The sequence below is a fragment of the Eutrema salsugineum genome, unplaced genomic scaffold, assembly GCF_000478725.1.
Source record: "Eutrema salsugineum unplaced genomic scaffold, Eutsalg1_0 scaffold_5, whole genome shotgun sequence".
NCBI lineage: Eukaryota > Viridiplantae > Streptophyta > Magnoliopsida > Brassicales > Brassicaceae > Eutrema > Eutrema salsugineum.
This window is the reverse complement of record NW_006256612.1, coordinates 12,939,735-12,954,576: the sequence shown is the minus strand read 5'-3', so window position 1 is coordinate 12,954,576 and position 14,842 is coordinate 12,939,735. Positions and strand designations below refer to the sequence as shown.

The 14,842-nt window shown below is 38.6% G+C and overlaps 6 protein-coding genes across 8 annotated transcripts; 3 read left to right on the top strand and 3 right to left on the bottom strand.

Annotated features, from left to right (window-relative positions):
- Positions 1-87: 87 nt before the first annotated feature.
- LOC18994039 (transmembrane 9 superfamily member 5) lies at positions 88-3,357 on the bottom strand. Its single transcript, XM_006417639.2, has 7 exons — positions 3,165-3,357; positions 2,819-2,859; positions 2,060-2,648; positions 1,831-1,962; positions 1,292-1,448; positions 709-1,196; positions 88-455 (listed from the first exon to the last, which is right to left on the bottom strand). Exons 1-7 carry the CDS (start codon positions 3,299-3,301, stop codon positions 239-241), a joined length of 1,761 nt encoding a protein of 586 aa, XP_006417702.1. The 5' UTR covers positions 3,302-3,357; the 3' UTR covers positions 88-238.
- A 400-nt stretch (positions 3,358-3,757) lies between these two features.
- LOC18994038 (60S ribosomal protein L10a-1) lies at positions 3,758-5,717 on the top strand. The gene is made up of 6 exons (XM_006417638.2): positions 3,758-3,807; positions 3,939-3,969; positions 4,404-4,623; positions 4,850-5,015; positions 5,200-5,405; positions 5,496-5,717. Exons 2-6 carry the CDS (start codon positions 3,965-3,967, stop codon positions 5,547-5,549), a joined length of 651 nt encoding a protein of 216 aa, XP_006417701.1. The 5' UTR covers positions 3,758-3,807; positions 3,939-3,964; the 3' UTR covers positions 5,550-5,717.
- Positions 5,718-6,170: 453 nt separating this feature from the next.
- LOC18994037 (mRNA-decapping enzyme-like protein) lies at positions 6,171-8,941 on the top strand. Its single transcript, XM_006417637.2, has 8 exons — positions 6,171-6,469; positions 6,575-6,615; positions 6,708-6,760; positions 7,233-7,377; positions 7,650-7,703; positions 7,852-7,966; positions 8,171-8,647; positions 8,716-8,941. The coding sequence occupies exons 1-8, from the start codon at positions 6,311-6,313 to the stop codon at positions 8,770-8,772; spliced, it is 1,101 nt and encodes a 366-aa protein (XP_006417700.1). The 5' UTR covers positions 6,171-6,310; the 3' UTR covers positions 8,773-8,941.
- Positions 8,942-9,272: 331 nt separating this feature from the next.
- On the bottom strand, positions 9,273-10,293 carry LOC18994036 (photosystem I subunit O). The gene is made up of 3 exons (XM_006417636.2): positions 10,094-10,293; positions 9,916-9,988; positions 9,273-9,719 (listed from the first exon to the last, which is right to left on the bottom strand). The coding sequence occupies exons 1-3, from the start codon at positions 10,170-10,172 to the stop codon at positions 9,443-9,445; spliced, it is 429 nt and encodes a 142-aa protein (XP_006417699.1). The 5' UTR covers positions 10,173-10,293; the 3' UTR covers positions 9,273-9,442.
- A 489-nt stretch (positions 10,294-10,782) lies between these two features.
- On the top strand, positions 10,783-11,948 carry LOC18994035 (recQ-mediated genome instability protein 2). Its single transcript, XM_006417632.2, has 4 exons — positions 10,783-11,016; positions 11,097-11,211; positions 11,292-11,353; positions 11,684-11,948. Exons 1-4 carry the CDS (start codon positions 10,897-10,899, stop codon positions 11,795-11,797), a joined length of 411 nt encoding a protein of 136 aa, XP_006417695.1. The 5' UTR covers positions 10,783-10,896; the 3' UTR covers positions 11,798-11,948.
- Positions 11,894-14,836, bottom strand: LOC18994034 (RINT1-like protein MAG2L). Of its 3 annotated transcripts, none has more exons than XM_024152043.1 (4): positions 14,391-14,836; positions 14,214-14,312; positions 14,000-14,088; positions 11,894-13,904 (listed from the first exon to the last, which is right to left on the bottom strand). In XM_024152043.1, the coding sequence occupies exons 1-4, from the start codon at positions 14,683-14,685 to the stop codon at positions 11,976-11,978; spliced, it is 2,412 nt and encodes an 803-aa protein (XP_024007811.1). In that variant the 5' UTR covers positions 14,686-14,836; the 3' UTR covers positions 11,894-11,975. The 3 variants fall into 3 exon arrangements, with proteins under 3 accessions (XP_024007811.1, XP_006417693.1, XP_024007812.1); XM_006417630.2 differs by having other exon boundaries at positions 11,894-13,910; positions 14,391-14,834; XM_024152044.1 differs by having other exon boundaries at positions 11,894-13,910; positions 14,011-14,088; positions 14,214-14,629.
- Positions 14,837-14,842: the final 6 nt, after the last annotated feature.

The window sequence follows — 14,842 nt, the reverse complement described above, 5'->3', positions numbered from 1 at the left end:
TAGTAAGATCATTTTTCATTCCTTCATAGAAACATGAAAGAGACAACAAACTCATACCAACCTTTTAGCCTGATTCTAAGCTGTTCATTGCAACAAACCCAGTATTGTTATTGATGTGTCAAACCAAAATGATACAGATGGTCTCTAATATTTCTGGTAATCTAAACAAATACCAAAATGATACAGATGGTCTCTAATATTTCACGTGAAAGAACGAGGACCACTTAGTTCTTGGGATTTATTCGAGCTTGACAGAACGATAGATGTGGCGTATAAACATCCAAGAAGCCAAGAAACTTATGGTTCCAAGAACCAAGAAGAGAGCGTAACATAACAAAGCAGTGTATCCCAAGTAGAAGCTCAACTGCAGAAACCCGGTCATGTCAGACCTCAGATAGAACAATACTCCATACCCATACATGAAGATCGCCGTGAATCCTCCGCACAATATTGATCTGCAAAACAATTATCATAGTATCATCTACAATTTTAGTATGCCCCTTTGGAAACCACCAATTGATGATTCTGAAAGGAAAACATTCTAAGCCAATCATGTTTCACATTTCCTTCTATGACTGCATACTATGACCGTTTGAATCTAGATACTCAACTTATCGTGTATCTGTGATGGCTTCTCATCATACCTAGTCTAAATCCAATTCACATATTTGAATGGAAAAGAATACAGTACCGTATAAGAATACATACCTCCACCACCATTCATGATCCTCACCGGATAGCTGAATGTAGGTCAAGATAATACCAACACTCGCACTCAATAAGATGAGCACAACGAATGTGAAAAGCATTATTCCAGGCGAGGTATATATTTTGAACCCCCACAAGCTTGCATAGAGTTGGTGCCACTCAAGGACAACTGCACTGAAAGGTACAAGGCCTCCAAGAAACATCTGGTACACCTTCCTCCGATACCAATTCTGTGGTGGGATTTCTCGGGGGTTTCTTTTAATAGCGGATGGAGGTTGAAACTCCAATAATCCGAAACGGTTACCTAAAACTCCTCCCAACATGAGAAATGGGATATTCAAAAGAGTGTAAATGAGTATGATGATGACTATTGTGCCAAAGGGGAGAGCCGCAGTTGCCCCATATGTAATTGCCACAGTGTTGAGAATCGAAACTATAATGAAGAAAGGAACCGGGTAGAGGATGCCAGCCAGACGAACACTCCTTTTCTGAAAAAGGCAATAATGGTCAAATGTTTAACTTTATACAAACAATGAATCATTCGAGAACAGAGAATGTAGAAGGCACTTGAAAAGTCAATTACTTTTTTGGTTCCCTCGAAATGGCCATGTAAAGAAGCAGATGTGTAACCAGCCACTACTGAAGTTAGAGTATACAAGATAACAAGAGAAGCCACAAGCATTCCACGATTGTATGGGTACAGAAAACCGGTGAAGGCCAATGCAAATAGAGCAATAATCCTGAAGACGAGAAACAAGTCAGATACATGGAACAATTAAGAAGACAGGTGTTTCAAATCATCAAATGCCACTGCATACCATTCATATTGTGACTGGACTTTAGTCCCAATAAATATATAAACTGGAATGCATCGTGTATAATTAACTTGAAAAGAACTGCCAATAACTATGCAAGTATTTATGTATGCAAGTGCAGTTAACGAAATGCCATGACAAAGCTGGGTTTCTTACTAGAAAATGTAAAATTTGCCGCTGCAATCGAGTGTGATAAAATTACTTTATGTATAACTTTCTTAGAGTATACAAATGGAAAGGATTGGATAAACTAGAAAATATCGAAAACAGAATGACAATAATGGAATCATAGATAAAAGAAGCTTACAAGATTAGAAACTGAGTACCAGTTCCTAAGAACGCACAAAGCAAGGATATGTTCCGAGGACATCTAAATACATCACTTTGTATAAGTTTCCAACCCACTTCCTTCTTTTCTTCTTCATCTCCATTCAAAGAACTGAAATACATGAGAAGTCAACTCCAACAGGTTAAATATTACCATCATATATGCTAACCTACACACACAAAAAAAATCTCCCAAGATAAATTGTCACCTTCTTAATTCATTCTTGAGGTGGCGCATGAAGAGCCAAGAAAGAAGTCCAAGTAACAAAATAGCAACACTTATGGAGTTAAGAAATGAGAAAAAGTGAATTTTCTTGCTAATAGGATGAAGTGACGCCAGGGAGTACTTATTCATTCTTGTCTCAGACCGTTCTGAAGTCAAATTCCAAGAAACCGAGTATGTAAATTGAACATCAATCTCAGTGTTCTCTGATATATCAACCAGATAACTCGGATCGCTAAAACTATTGATTTCAATAACTTCGTCTGCATTGTACAGAACATTAAACTTTAAGTGACTGAATATATAATACTTAGTATTCTTCTCCCCATGACGAGAATAATCCGCCTCTACTTTTCCAACAAATCCCCACAAGGGAAGATCGTCGTAATACATTTGAAAGTAGAAATCTTGAGAAATAGTATCTCTGAACCTGGCAATTTCACTCGGTGTCAATCTCTTGTGGCACAACATAACATGAGTTTTATCCTCCCCAAAATTCAGCTCATATAACGGGCTCATTAACCGGTCACCATTAAGAACTTCCCCAAGAGTTTCCTGTTTCTCAATCACAGGCTCTACAAAATATATAAAAGGATCTTGAATTAACCACTGCACTTGGGGCACATACGCATTTCGAAGCAAAAATGAATTTCCCATTTCGGAAGCCAAAGAACTATTAAAAAGGGATACACTTTATCATGTTAAAAGGAAAACCTGAGAATTGAGTTTGTGATGAGAAACTAACCTGGACGGCAGAACGGCAAATCATAATATTGATAGGTCTCACTGCCAAAAAAAAAAGCAAAACACTAATCATTAAAACGGGTCTCAGAAAATGGGCCATCTTTGTGTTCCTTGTGAAGCTCAGCTAAAACAAAAATCATATCTTGAACATTCTCTTACTTGGATCTCTCCGTAACTATACACAATCCCATATAAACAAAGACCTCTTCTCTCAGATTTCATATGAAATGCGTCACCATATAAAGCCATCTACCAGATATGTATGCCAAATAAACGAAATGCAGACGATTTTCCTGGGAAAAGGAGTTCAAATGCTTGAAGCTAGACAAAGAGATTTAAGAAATTACCTTGGATTGTGGAGAGGACCAACTTTGTTGACGAACAAAGGGACATGATCGCCGACGTTGAATCGGGTCGACGAGCCTGATCCGATCCAGAACGTCAATGTGAGTAGGACTTGAACAGTGAGCAGAAATTGCGCCATGAACTGGCACTCCTCTGCTGCTTTCCTCGAATGAATAGTCAAGAGGGAGCTCGAGAAACAGACATCTTCTAATCTAGCAGTTCAAGCAAAAAAACCACGCAGAACAGATACAAACACAACACGACGTCGTAGGAGCACAAAGTCAAACCTGAAGAATCAGCAGAAGCAATAAACCTTAGTCTGGGCCTTAGCTGAGTTTAGTGGCTTTGACTAGACCATCATCAGAAAGAAAGTCCACAAGATACGGTGAATTCTTAGGCGATTTCGCAAGATTCAATTAGTCAAATGTAATCTCGCCATATTACATATGTATTCAATTTAATTCTTCTCTAAATTTTTATATGGTTCAGTTCGCTTTGGTTCATGACGATTTGGGCTTTACTTGATATTATCTTGGTTGCATCTAAGGCCCAATTTATTTAGGTTTAGTTTAGTTTATCGCTTTCCTTAGTATAAATTGTTCGGCACTTCACAAATTTAGGTCTTTTTTCCGTCTATTCGTCCAGGTTTGTGCTTCAATGACTGCGTCACTTCTAGCTTGATTCTTCTTCGTTTATATTTTGATACTTATTTTCCGAGCTTCTCTTCTAGCTTTCATTCGTTCCTTTCGGCTTATTTTTTGTTTGTTGGTTTCCAGGATCAGATCTTTGAGACAAGCTCAAAATGAGGTATGCATCTCTTAAACCAGTTCTCGGAATTGAACTTGACTTCTCTCATATGCAATTTGGTTTAGGTTTATTTTTCCAATCTAATTAAGTTTATGACCAAATGTTCTTTGTAAATCAATCGTTGTTGCGTTTGAATGCCTGCCCGTGTGTAGAAGTTGCACATATGCGTTTGATTGATAGGTTTGATATGTGAATGGCTCTGAAATGACGCAAAGTTGTCCTGACGTTGTCTTAATGCTCTCTGCTTGGGCCTTTTAATTTGGATAATAACTCTGTAAATTGCTCGTGGGAAGGTTTAGTTACTTAAGTGTACTGAGATAAAATGATTTTAATTGAGACTGTATAAAATGTGGTTTGCTCAGATATACTTCTGGCACTATTGATTATTTCTATTTGTTGATGTAATTTGCTTGAAACCGTCTTGTTGGCTACAGTAAGCTTCAGAGTGAGGCCGTTAGAGAAGCCATTACTGTTATCAGAGCGAAATCCGATGAAAAGAAACGCAACTTTGTGGAGACTCTTGAGCTCCAGATCGGTCTGAAGAATTATGACCCACAAAAGGACAAGCGTTTCAGTGGATCTGTCAAGTTGCCACACATACCCCGTCCTAAGATGAAGATCTGCATGCTCGGAGATGCCCAGCATGTCGAGGAGGTGATTAATCTTGTCACTTGTGTACTAATTTGATCAAAGTATCGTCTTTTGAATGTAGATTCGACTTCCTTTTTTTTTTTTGGAAATGGGTCATTCCTATGTCTTGTTTCATGTACATTGAAGTCTCTGCCTCTTTTTTCCCCTTTCGAAATTGGTCATCACTTAACATTGCTATTGTCTTTTATTTTGAAATCTTTGCTTATTGTATTTTTCTTTACTTGGGCAGGCTGACAAAATGGGGCTAGACTATATGGATGTGGAGTCTCTAAAAAAGCTTAACAAAAACAAGAAGCTCGTCAAAAAGCTTGCGAAGAAATACCATGCTTTCTTGGCCTCTGAATCTGTTATTAAGCAGATTCCTCGTCTTCTTGGTCCTGGTCTCAACAAAGCAGGCAAGCTAATTATTCCATGTTGTCCCTCAACCTTATGTTTTTATTTTCATAGTAAAAAAAAGTTATGGGTATTCTTTGTCTTGTGGCAATGTGTTTTGTAAAATCTCTTGGTCTTGACTTACCACGTGCTTTTCGATTCAGTGCCTATTCTCATGTTTTAACGTATTATGATCTTTTGATACAGGAAAGTTCCCAACGCTTGTGAGCCACCAAGAATCGTTAGAGTCCAAGGTAAATGAAACAAAGGCCACAGTCAAATTTCAGCTGAAGAAGGTTCTCTGCATGGGAGTTGCAGTTGGTAACCTTTCCATGGAAGAGAAGCAGATCTTTCAGAACGTCCAGATGAGTGTTAACTTCCTCGTCTCTCTATTGAAGAAGAACTGGCAAAATGTATGTGATGATGAGTCCACGTTTATTCTTTACTGTTCCTTTTTTTAGTCTTTATCTTAAATTGTTCTAATTGCCTCGTGAATCTTGTAGGTGAGGTGTTTGTACCTGAAGAGCACCATGGGACCACCACAAAGAATCTTCTGAGCTCTCGGAGCTGCTTTAATGGTGGCTATAAGCCCTTTGTTTTTGTTTCAGACATCTTTGAAAGAGTGTAAGAATTGTGTTGCTCTTCTTTAGATTTTGTTTGAATGATTAAAAGAAACTGCAGTGATTTTGGTTAGTGGATTTTGTAGCTTATGTGATCTTGAATTAGATGTGTGCATCTTCAGTAGAAGAACCAACCCGCAGATAATTCTCTTCGTGAACAAAAAAAAAACTTACTTCGGCATTGTGCTCTGTATTCTCTTGAGATATATTTAGAGAAGAAGGGAAATAAATTCGATTCTGTCTAAATATGGTTAAAAAACAGAGTTTCTATCTAACAACCGTACTTGTATCTTACGTTTTCGACTTAACAGACTTTTTTTTTCTATTAACAAGAAATGTCAACAGACAAAAAGATAAAATAAGAGACGCTGGATTAGTGTGTATAATACGTACGATTCTGAAGCTAAATATTAAGCTGGAATAATTATGAAACTTAATGTATTTTTTAAACCATAGGAAAATCGTATTTTATATCATTATAAAAAACAATAAAATATTTGGTGATTTTTTTTTGTTAGATTTTCTCAGATTACTGATTAAAAAAAACTTAAAACGAAGTGCTTTCGTGCGTTCCAAAAGCTTGCGTTTTCTTTTCCAACCCCAAATCTCAGCTTTTGATAAATCGGAAGTCTAGGGTTCATCCGATTAACGCTAAATCGGATCGATATTCCCTCACATCTGATCCTCGCTTGCAAAAGATGTCACAGAACGCGAAGCTGATCCCAAATCTGGACCAGAACAGTACGAGGCTCCTCAATCTCACAGTTCTCCAGCGAATCGATCCCTTCATCGAGGAAATCCTTATCACAGCTGCTCATGTCACCTTCTACGAATTCAACATTGAGCTCAGTCAATGGGTAAGTTTCAATTAACCATCGTACCTTATCTATTCAGAGACGTGTATGCATAATTTGATGTTTGCTTTGCTACTTACTGATCTGCCCTTTTTCTTTTTGATTCAGAGTCGTAAGGATGTTGAAGGTTCTTTGTTTGTTGTCAAAAGGTAAGTACTGTAGGACTTCAACTATGTGTGATGTTATCTATGTGAACTTTTATCGTTTAAAATCTGATGGATCCACTTTGTTTTTATTTCAGAAATAAACAACAACCTCGATTTCAGTTTATTGTGATGAATCGTAGGAATACAGGTTAGGATTCTCTTCCCAGTTCTGGTTTAGGTTCCTTTTCTGATGTCTTGTGTCTACTCTTTCTTTCTGTGTAAGCTATATGTCTTTCCATCCTTTATTTTCTTTGGTTGATTCTTAGGGGAAGAAGCATCAAATTGCTGTTTGAGTTAATGTCATTGTTTTTTATTTGTTCTTATACTTGGTTCTCATTGATTTTTCCTGTGATTTGGTTACATTCATTTACTCCCTTTGCGATGATTTGCTAGCAGAAGTAGCGATCTGTAACAATGACTTTCGATTTGTTAGGAGAGAGTAGTCGGTGTTTTAGTTCATCTAAATCGAAAGGATTGGGTTAGACAGGGTTTAGATCCTCAGTAAAATTGATTGATATTTCTTACCGAATACCGATTAACTCCAGGAATTTATTTTGAGATCTTGATTAAGGAGTTAGTATTAGTAATCATCAGTGTATTGTTGAATTTTGTCTTGGCAGATAATCTGGTGGAAGATCTTCTGGGGGATTTTGAGTATGAAGTCCAAGGTCCATATTTACTTTACCGTAATGCAGCTCAAGAAGTAAATGGCATTTGGTTCTACAATAAACGTGAATGTGAGGAAGTAGCAAGTCTTTTCGACAGGTAAATACAGTTGACTTCTACTTACCCCTAAGAAACTGATTTTAAGATTGGATAATCATAAAAAAAAACCAGATCCATGAAAACACGTAGACATAGGTATCAATTGTTGGATCATGAATAGTATCGTTATCGTCTACTATTTGCCTATATTGTCAAACAGATTCTTGTTGGCAAACATTTTGCTTTCATGAAGATGTTTCTTGTAGATTTCTTTTACCATTTTTATTTCCGTACTCGTTGTATCCTCAACTAATGGTTCCTTGGCATGACAGACTACTTCATGCATATCAAAAGGTAAACCAGAAGCCAGCGTCATCTTCAAAAAGGTAAGATATTCCATGTTTAGATTTAGACATTGCGACATTAGTTGTTTTATAGGATGTGTCGTACTTGCGGCGAAAATCTACATCACTTTTTCAGCTGCTATTTTTTCGTATGTGTTAAAATAGAGTTGGATTTTTCTATGTTCTGCAGTGAGTTTGAGGAATTGGAAGCTGTGCCTACAATGGCAGTTATGGATGGTCCTCTTGAACCATCTTCAACTGCTAGGGATGCCCCTGATGACCCTGCTTTCATCAACTTCTACAGCGTAAGTCTCTAAAGCTTTTGTTACTCACTCACACTATCGCCTTCATCATCATGACATCATTAATTTGTTCGAGAGTCTTGAATTATCTTTAACTTAGTAAATCGGTCCAACTTGGATTCTGGGCACAAATCATCGATTTACTTACTTCAGCTCCTCAAACTTGTAAGCCTGAATTAATCGATAATGTTGTTGGCTTGACTACAGTCAGCGATGAATCTTGGGAACACTTTGAGTGGGGCAAGTGGACCACCATACCAATCATCAGCAATTCCTCTACAACCTCACCAACCCACCATGACCCCTTCTGCAGCGGCAGTTGCACCTCCACAGATTAAATCACCACCGCTTCTACAATCCTCCTCTCCTCTGATGCCTCTCTTTGACAACAATCCGGATCTTATCAACAGCAACTCCAACGTTCACACGGATTTGGTGAAGCCATCCTCTTTCTTTGGGCCCCCACGGATGGTGGCACAACCACACTTCATTCCTGGTTCATCTTCTATCCCCACTGCTCCTCCTTTGAACCCTAATAATGCGACTCACCAGCAGCGCCAGTATGGTACTCCGCTGCTCCAGCCTTTCCCACCACCAACGCCACCAGCATCACTCGCTCCTGCACCCAGTGTCCCGGTTATCAACAGAGAGAAAGTCAAAGAAGCCCTTTTAAAGCTGGTTCAGGTTTGTCCTTTACCACATTACTTTGACTTGAGCTGCTGCCCAAACCTAACGAGTTGCTTTTATGACAGGAGAATGAATTCATCGACATGGTGACCCGAGCTTTACAAAATGCGCATCAACCATGAAGCTGCGCTGGGTCGGCGTCGATGTGTGGAACAGTACTGTGGCGGTTTGATTTAGGATTGTGTAGTTAAAACGTAGTTTTGTTCTCTTTAATACCTTTGAACAAAGTGTTGTCGGAACCTCTAAAAGGAATTTATAAGATACTTGCACTGCTCCCTTGTTTTTAACTCATGGACCAACTTTTCATTAATTCTATTGTCAACATTTCTTCTAGCCAACGGACTCTCTCTCTCTCTCTCTCTCTCTCTCTCTCTCTCGATCTCTCTCTCTCTCGAATTTTTAAAGCTTCGAGATCATCAGGGTTTGTAGACACATCTTTGTATGCTTCAAATTACTTTTGTTTGTAAATTACTGGAAAATACAATCAATGCCGTATCGTATCCACTTATTCTTAAAAGGTGGAATCATGTGGAAGCTTTGATCCAATTCCACTCATCATGGCTGATGGAAAACGAAACTCCAACTTATTCTACTTTATGTAAACTTAAGACTTGCGACATTCTTAGAATCAAGATCATGAAGAAACACTTTTATCGATATTGAACGAAACATCAAATACCAAAGAAATTAGAAAGCTTTGTTTTGAGTAATGGTACTACACAGAGAACGCTGCAAAGGAGAGAGACAAAGACAGAGTGAGATATAGTACAAATGATATAGTAGAGGCATGAATTATTTTTGGAAGTAATCCTCAGTCCTGCCCTTAAATCCGATTTGTCCGAAGGTGAGGCAGAGGAAGAGGCCCAAGTGCCACGTAACCAACCACAACCAGAACTGTGAAGTGAGAGCTGGAGGAGTTGGGAAATGAGCGAGCTCAGTTCCAATGCTGTCGAAGAATAAACCCGTCAGACTCTTCCCGTTTATCGCCGGAATGCTCGACGGAGCTAGCCATCCGATCAACCCAAATCCCACCACGTTCAGATCTCTCCTCAACCAGTTCCTCTCAAAGCTTTTTCAAATTTCACAACAATAAATAATTATTATTATGATTTTTTTCTTATAATTAAGTTACATAACTATACATTTTTATTCTTAAACAAAACACTAAATTATGTATGTGCTTTTTAAAATTAAAAAAACACTGATTCTTGTTACTAATATAAGTTTAGCATTGATTATGAGGAAGAAAATAAAGAGTAACTCACCATGTGAATCTTCCCCCCGATGCCCCGGCGAGTCTCAGAGGGTTCTTTGCTCTTAATGTTGGTTTTAAGAAAGCTAAAAACATCACCAGAGATTACTATCGACATATTATATGTTTAATTCAATTATTCAGATGATCAAAAGAAAAAAAAAAGAGAGAGAAAGAGAGAGAGAAACTACATGAAGAGAAGGGTCTGGGAGAAACAGATGATCCTCCGAGGCCTATCACCGTCGATGGGGTTGTAAATGTTGCTGCCATTTTTCTCCTTTGCTTCTTTCTCCCAAACCGATTACCTTTTTTTTTTTTTTTTAACTAGATACGAACTCAATATTAACAAGAAATAGACTGATTTTTGTGGACGAAGGTAGAGATTTCGAGGATGTGTTATCAATCAATAGCTTTGTGACACCTCACTATTTTCTTAGATATTGTGGGTCTACATCTTGGATAAGATTGATCCAGATTTTCTTTTCCATTTCTCTCTAAATTTGTTTAATCTAAATTATTTATTTATTTATCATTAAAAGTGTACAAATCTATACCATTCTTATATGATTTTAGTATGACAAAGTTCCAAAACAAAAATATTTTAGTATGACTGTGATATACTTATATAGTCATAGACAAGCATTAGAATCAAAAGAAAAACAATCACATTTTAAGTACACAAACTCTATGCAACGTGTTAATAAACAAATTTCTACATTTTTGAAATCAACTAGCTAATCCAATTTCCACTAAGCCTCCCTAAAATTAACTTCTAAATCAGATCGTTATGTAAAAATTTAATAATAGGTAACACTTAGTATTTAAAAATTAAAGAATAATAATAAATAATATATTGATAAATGTGATTTTATTGTCAATTAATGTATAAACCAATAAAAATTCCGGTTCGAAATTATTGATCGCGATTCGCATTCCGTTATCAAGTTCCGGCGTATATTATTATTTCGGATCGAGAGGAGTGCTCGCCGGGGAAATGGATTACAGCTTAGCGGCGGTGAAGATGCTTATCTCCCAGCTCCGGGACGCTAAACCGACGTCTTCGCAGAACGCCACCGCCCTAGGCGGTGTACTCTTTCAACGTGCTTGGTTACAGGTTCCGATCTATCATACTCTTAATTGTCTCACTTTTCTCATCTCTAAATTGTTTCGACGACATCGATTCTTGTATTGTAGGGCGTTTTAGTATTCGATCAGGTCATCTCCGATGGCCGTATGGTCTTAGATGACGGGACCGGTCTTGTCGAGCTCGGCCTCTGCAGCGACTTTGCCCATCGTCAATGGAAATCAGGTTTCGGTACCATTTTCATTTCGCTTTTGGTTTTTGGATTAGTGACTATTGTTCGTATCAAGAATAATCTATTTGCTCAGGAATGTACTTGATGGTTGTTGGTGTATTCCAAATCCGTACGGGAGAGATACCTCTGCTTAAGGTTTATTTCTCCCTCTGTTTCATCATATGATAATATGCAACTTTCACGTCTTTGATATGCTTCCTCTCAAATGTGATTCTTTGTTGTGGTTTTAGTTTGACTAGAGATTGACTTTTAGAAAAATTGGTTTCTGCAACTGATGATGCTTCCTTAGGAAATTAATGGTCACTAATTCCACAAATAGTGATTAAGATTCATCTTCTCTTGTGATGTTAGTTTTGAAGTGAGAGTATCATCAGATTCAACATCCATCAGCATTTACATGCAATGCTAAGATTTTGTGCTCTATAACTGAAACCGTCTTTGTTAATTGTTTTTATCTGAATCCAGGTTCATAAGATGGTTGACCTGTCGGGAAGCCCAGATCGTGAAGCCATGTGGTATTTAGAAGTCATGGACGCATATAGATTGTTCTACGAGCCCTTGATCCAAGAGTTCTCTTGATTCTTTACTTGGACTTTTCATTCTGTAGATTTTCCCTCAAGAGAAATATCAGTACATGATCATCTCTTCCCATTCTTTTGGTTTTAACAGATTTACTTTTGTTGAGAAGATAATCGCTGAGTCGTGATATATACAACTTTTTACTGTTTTACAAAATGGCACTCATGACTAGTAACACCTACAAAAATTGTTCTACAAGTTGACGAGACAAGTTAGAGATACCAAACAAACTTAAACAATCGCTTCCATTACGACTTAGAGCTCCTCTCAGTCGTGCCTTCTCTTCCTCGTGCATCCTCAACAGCCTAAGAATTTCTCTCACACGAGGGAAAAATGCACCAGGACGAACACAGTAAGGTTGAAAAACCATGAGAAGTGCCTCTGCATCGACCTCAAACCTTTTTCTCAGTAAAACAGTTTCTCCTGAGAAAAATTTACAAGAAACATAATGGTCAAGCCCTTCCGCGAGATTCCTCCACAAGTCCAAGAAGTCTTTTGGGTTCATGTTTAGCTGAAGAACACAAAGATGCCTTCTTAAACTGTCCAGTGCTTCTGCGACACCCTGGGACACTGTTAAATTGCTGGAACCGGTAACGACCTCCTCCTCCTCCCATGAATCCGCATTGTTGTTGAACTGGTCGCTGCAGAGATTGTCGAATTGGTGGAGACAAACTGTAATTATATCCATAAGCCAATTTGTTTCCAAATCAACAAGGCTTCTCAGTTCTTCCCCAAAAAAGCAGCCTTGGCAGGAAACTGCAGGTTCTCTACCAACTTCGACACTGGTTTCGGCAGCCCACATCTCTACAAAAGCCAAGTCATCACTCCATTCACGTAGTTTCGATTCAAGATACCGAGCAGCATTAATCGGTCCACAGGCTTGTATCAGTGTATCTTCTAAAGAACAATACTGGGAGAGATCAGTCTTCTTGAACTCCAGTAACAGGATTTTGAATATATACCAGAGAAATTTAGTGGCAGTAGCTCTTACAAATTGGATCCTCGGCAGAATGGCTGGTAGAGATAGACCATGGTCTATCAACGTCCAAGTCCTGCTAAGAAAAGAGTCTGCAACAAATGGCGCTTTATAATCTTCTCTTGTAGATAGAACATACTTTGCAGACCGTGAGTTGGATTCATTACCAAGTCTAGTTCCCTGACAATCAACTACCCAAGCTTTCTCATTCTTGATGTCCTCTTTAAGTTTTCTATAAGCATCCTTAAACTCAATCTTCCCCCAGGTCTTGAGCCACTCGGGTTTCTTACAAAATAGCCCCATTACTGACATACCTTGAGAAAACGCTATCGAAGAGCCTTCATAAGAAAGACAAGTGTCTGAATTTACACATGACTGCATCTGTTTATCAAATGTAACCATCTGATCGACCAGATGGAACCACGATGAAATAGCTTCAGATTTCATGTGCCTCTCCTTGAACATTTCAATAAGCCTAGGAAAAACCTTTTTCTCTAAGAAACAGGATAGCATCTGGACCATAGCTGAAACCCAAGCTTCTTTAGCACTACAGCTTACTAACATAGCTCTGTCAATCAAAGGCTGTAAGAAATCGTCCACCCCATCAGCGAAGTCATTTGTAACTTTATAGACCAGCGCAAAGATAAACTCTGGTTGTTCAGCCCATTTCATGAAATGATACTCCATCCGAGATGCAACAGGTGTTACCAGTTCATCGGTTGCCCAAAGTCCAACATTCTTATATTCTTTGGGCATTTTATTAAGCTTTTTCCGTTTTTCCTTCATGGTATTGAGTTGCTGTAAACCACAGAGGAGTAGAAAGCTTTGGGAATAAGATTCCTTTTTATCTCCTTGCACCAATAGTAGAGGATTCGGGATATTAGCAACGTCTCCATGCTCGATTTTCGTTGTTGCCAGCTTTGGTGGCCATCCAAGAGATGAGAGAAAAGCTCGGTGCTCTGCGAAAATTTGTGGGCGTAGAGTGGACAAACATTTATCTACTCTACCATCAACAGAATCTACAAGGCGGCGCCACTGTGGGTGATGCCTTGTGACATCACCAAGTATTTCTTCAATTTCATTCATGGTCTTAATGGCATGGTTGAACCTCTCTTGCTTGAATGCAAGATCCTGCATCTAAGGACAAAAGTATTAAATCTTTCTTCATATGTACCAGCCACGATTCATTATACTTTACTTGTGGAACTAAAAAAAGAGAGCTTTACTTGAAGCATACTTCCTCTGTTGTTACTCATAGGATGAAACACTGAATCTTCAAGATCTCCTACCAGACTTTCCAACTTTAAGGCAGTCACTGAAAAATAGAATATTTTTATGAGCTTAGCTCTTGAAACTGTTACACTAGAAGCAAACAAGACTACTCAAAGAGTCCCAAGGAGAAAGAAGATGAACACGGAAAGAATGGAGAGCCCAACTCACCGAAATATCTGCGCGTGTTCTGAATTCGACACAATTCATCAACAAGTTGCTGTAACTCCCGATTCGTTTGCTCTCCGACAGAATCCGTACGACTCTCAGCTACAAATGAAATCGGAGACAATCAGACAAAACTAATAGCTTCATCACCGAATAAAACACGAGGGTTGGGTCACTGACGGAGAGATGTAGCAAGGCTCAGGCTTTCGAGGTTGAATCTCAGATCATCGAGTGAATTTTTAGCGGAAAGCGAGGTGGAGATCCAGGAAACGGCGAGTTTGGTCAGATTTGTCCGGAGATGGAGAAGACGGTCGTTTAGATGAGAAGAGTCGTGTTTTAGACGAGACGTTAGATTTGAAGAACGGAGGAGGAGATCTCCGAGGTCCTCAAAGTTACCGTCAAGAAGGCCTAACGCTATACCGGAATGGTCGGACGGATTTGGCAAGACGAACGACAGTGGACGAGGATGTTCCATCGGAAGGATTTGCCGGGGAGGTTCCGGTCGGAACTTTTTGAAACTGTTTGACAAGTAAATTAGTTTGTTCCTAAGCCTTCTTTACCCACTTTACCCTCTCTGTTTTTTTCTTTCTTGGAATCACAATTTTTATATAAAATCGTAAAAAAAAAAACTC

Excerpts from the sequence above, each read along its gene's own strand:
- LOC18994039 (XM_006417639.2), bottom strand. The coding sequence starts at position 3,301 with ATGGCGCAATTTCTGCTCACTGTTCAAGTCCTACTCACATTGACGTTC. Across the intron at positions 2,649-2,818 it reads TTTGCCGTTCTGCCGTCCAG|AGCCTGTGATTGAGAAACAG; the intron begins GTTAGTTTCTCA and ends TATATTTTGTAG. Across the intron at positions 1,963-2,059 it reads CTCAAGAATGAATTAAGAAG|TTCTTTGAATGGAGATGAAG; the intron begins GTGACAATTTAT and ends CATGTATTTCAG.
- LOC18994038 (XM_006417638.2), top strand. Across the intron at positions 4,624-4,849 it reads ATGCCCAGCATGTCGAGGAG|GCTGACAAAATGGGGCTAGA; the intron begins GTGATTAATCTT and ends TTACTTGGGCAG. Across the intron at positions 5,016-5,199 it reads TCCTGGTCTCAACAAAGCAG|GAAAGTTCCCAACGCTTGTG; the intron begins GCAAGCTAATTA and ends CTTTTGATACAG.
- LOC18994037 (XM_006417637.2), top strand. The coding sequence starts at position 6,311 with ATGTCACAGAACGCGAAGCTGATCCCAAATCTGGACCAGAACAGTACG. Across the intron at positions 6,616-6,707 it reads TCTTTGTTTGTTGTCAAAAG|AAATAAACAACAACCTCGAT; the intron begins GTAAGTACTGTA and ends TTTTTATTTCAG. Across the intron at positions 7,704-7,851 it reads CCAGCGTCATCTTCAAAAAG|TGAGTTTGAGGAATTGGAAG; the intron begins GTAAGATATTCC and ends TATGTTCTGCAG.
- LOC18994036 (XM_006417636.2), bottom strand. The coding sequence starts at position 10,172 with ATGGCAGCAACATTTACAACCCCATCGACGGTGATAGGCCTCGGAGGA. Across the intron at positions 9,989-10,093 it reads TCCCAGACCCTTCTCTTCAT|CTTTCTTAAAACCAACATTA; the intron begins GTAGTTTCTCTC and ends TGATGTTTTTAG. Across the intron at positions 9,720-9,915 it reads TCGGGGGGAAGATTCACATG|CTTTGAGAGGAACTGGTTGA; the intron begins GTGAGTTACTCT and ends AATTTGAAAAAG.
- LOC18994035 (XM_006417632.2), top strand. The coding sequence starts at position 10,897 with ATGGATTACAGCTTAGCGGCGGTGAAGATGCTTATCTCCCAGCTCCGG. Across the intron at positions 11,017-11,096 it reads TTCAACGTGCTTGGTTACAG|GGCGTTTTAGTATTCGATCA; the intron begins GTTCCGATCTAT and ends CTTGTATTGTAG. Across the intron at positions 11,354-11,683 it reads GAGAGATACCTCTGCTTAAG|GTTCATAAGATGGTTGACCT; the intron begins GTTTATTTCTCC and ends ATCTGAATCCAG.
- LOC18994034 (XM_006417630.2), bottom strand. The coding sequence starts at position 14,685 with ATGGAACATCCTCGTCCACTGTCGTTCGTCTTGCCAAATCCGTCCGAC. Across the intron at positions 14,089-14,213 it reads GAACACGCGCAGATATTTCG|TGACTGCCTTAAAGTTGGAA; the intron begins GTGAGTTGGGCT and ends TCTATTTTTCAG. Across the intron at positions 13,911-13,999 it reads ACAGAGGAAGTATGCTTCAA|ATGCAGGATCTTGCATTCAA; the intron begins GTAAAGCTCTCT and ends TTTTGTCCTTAG.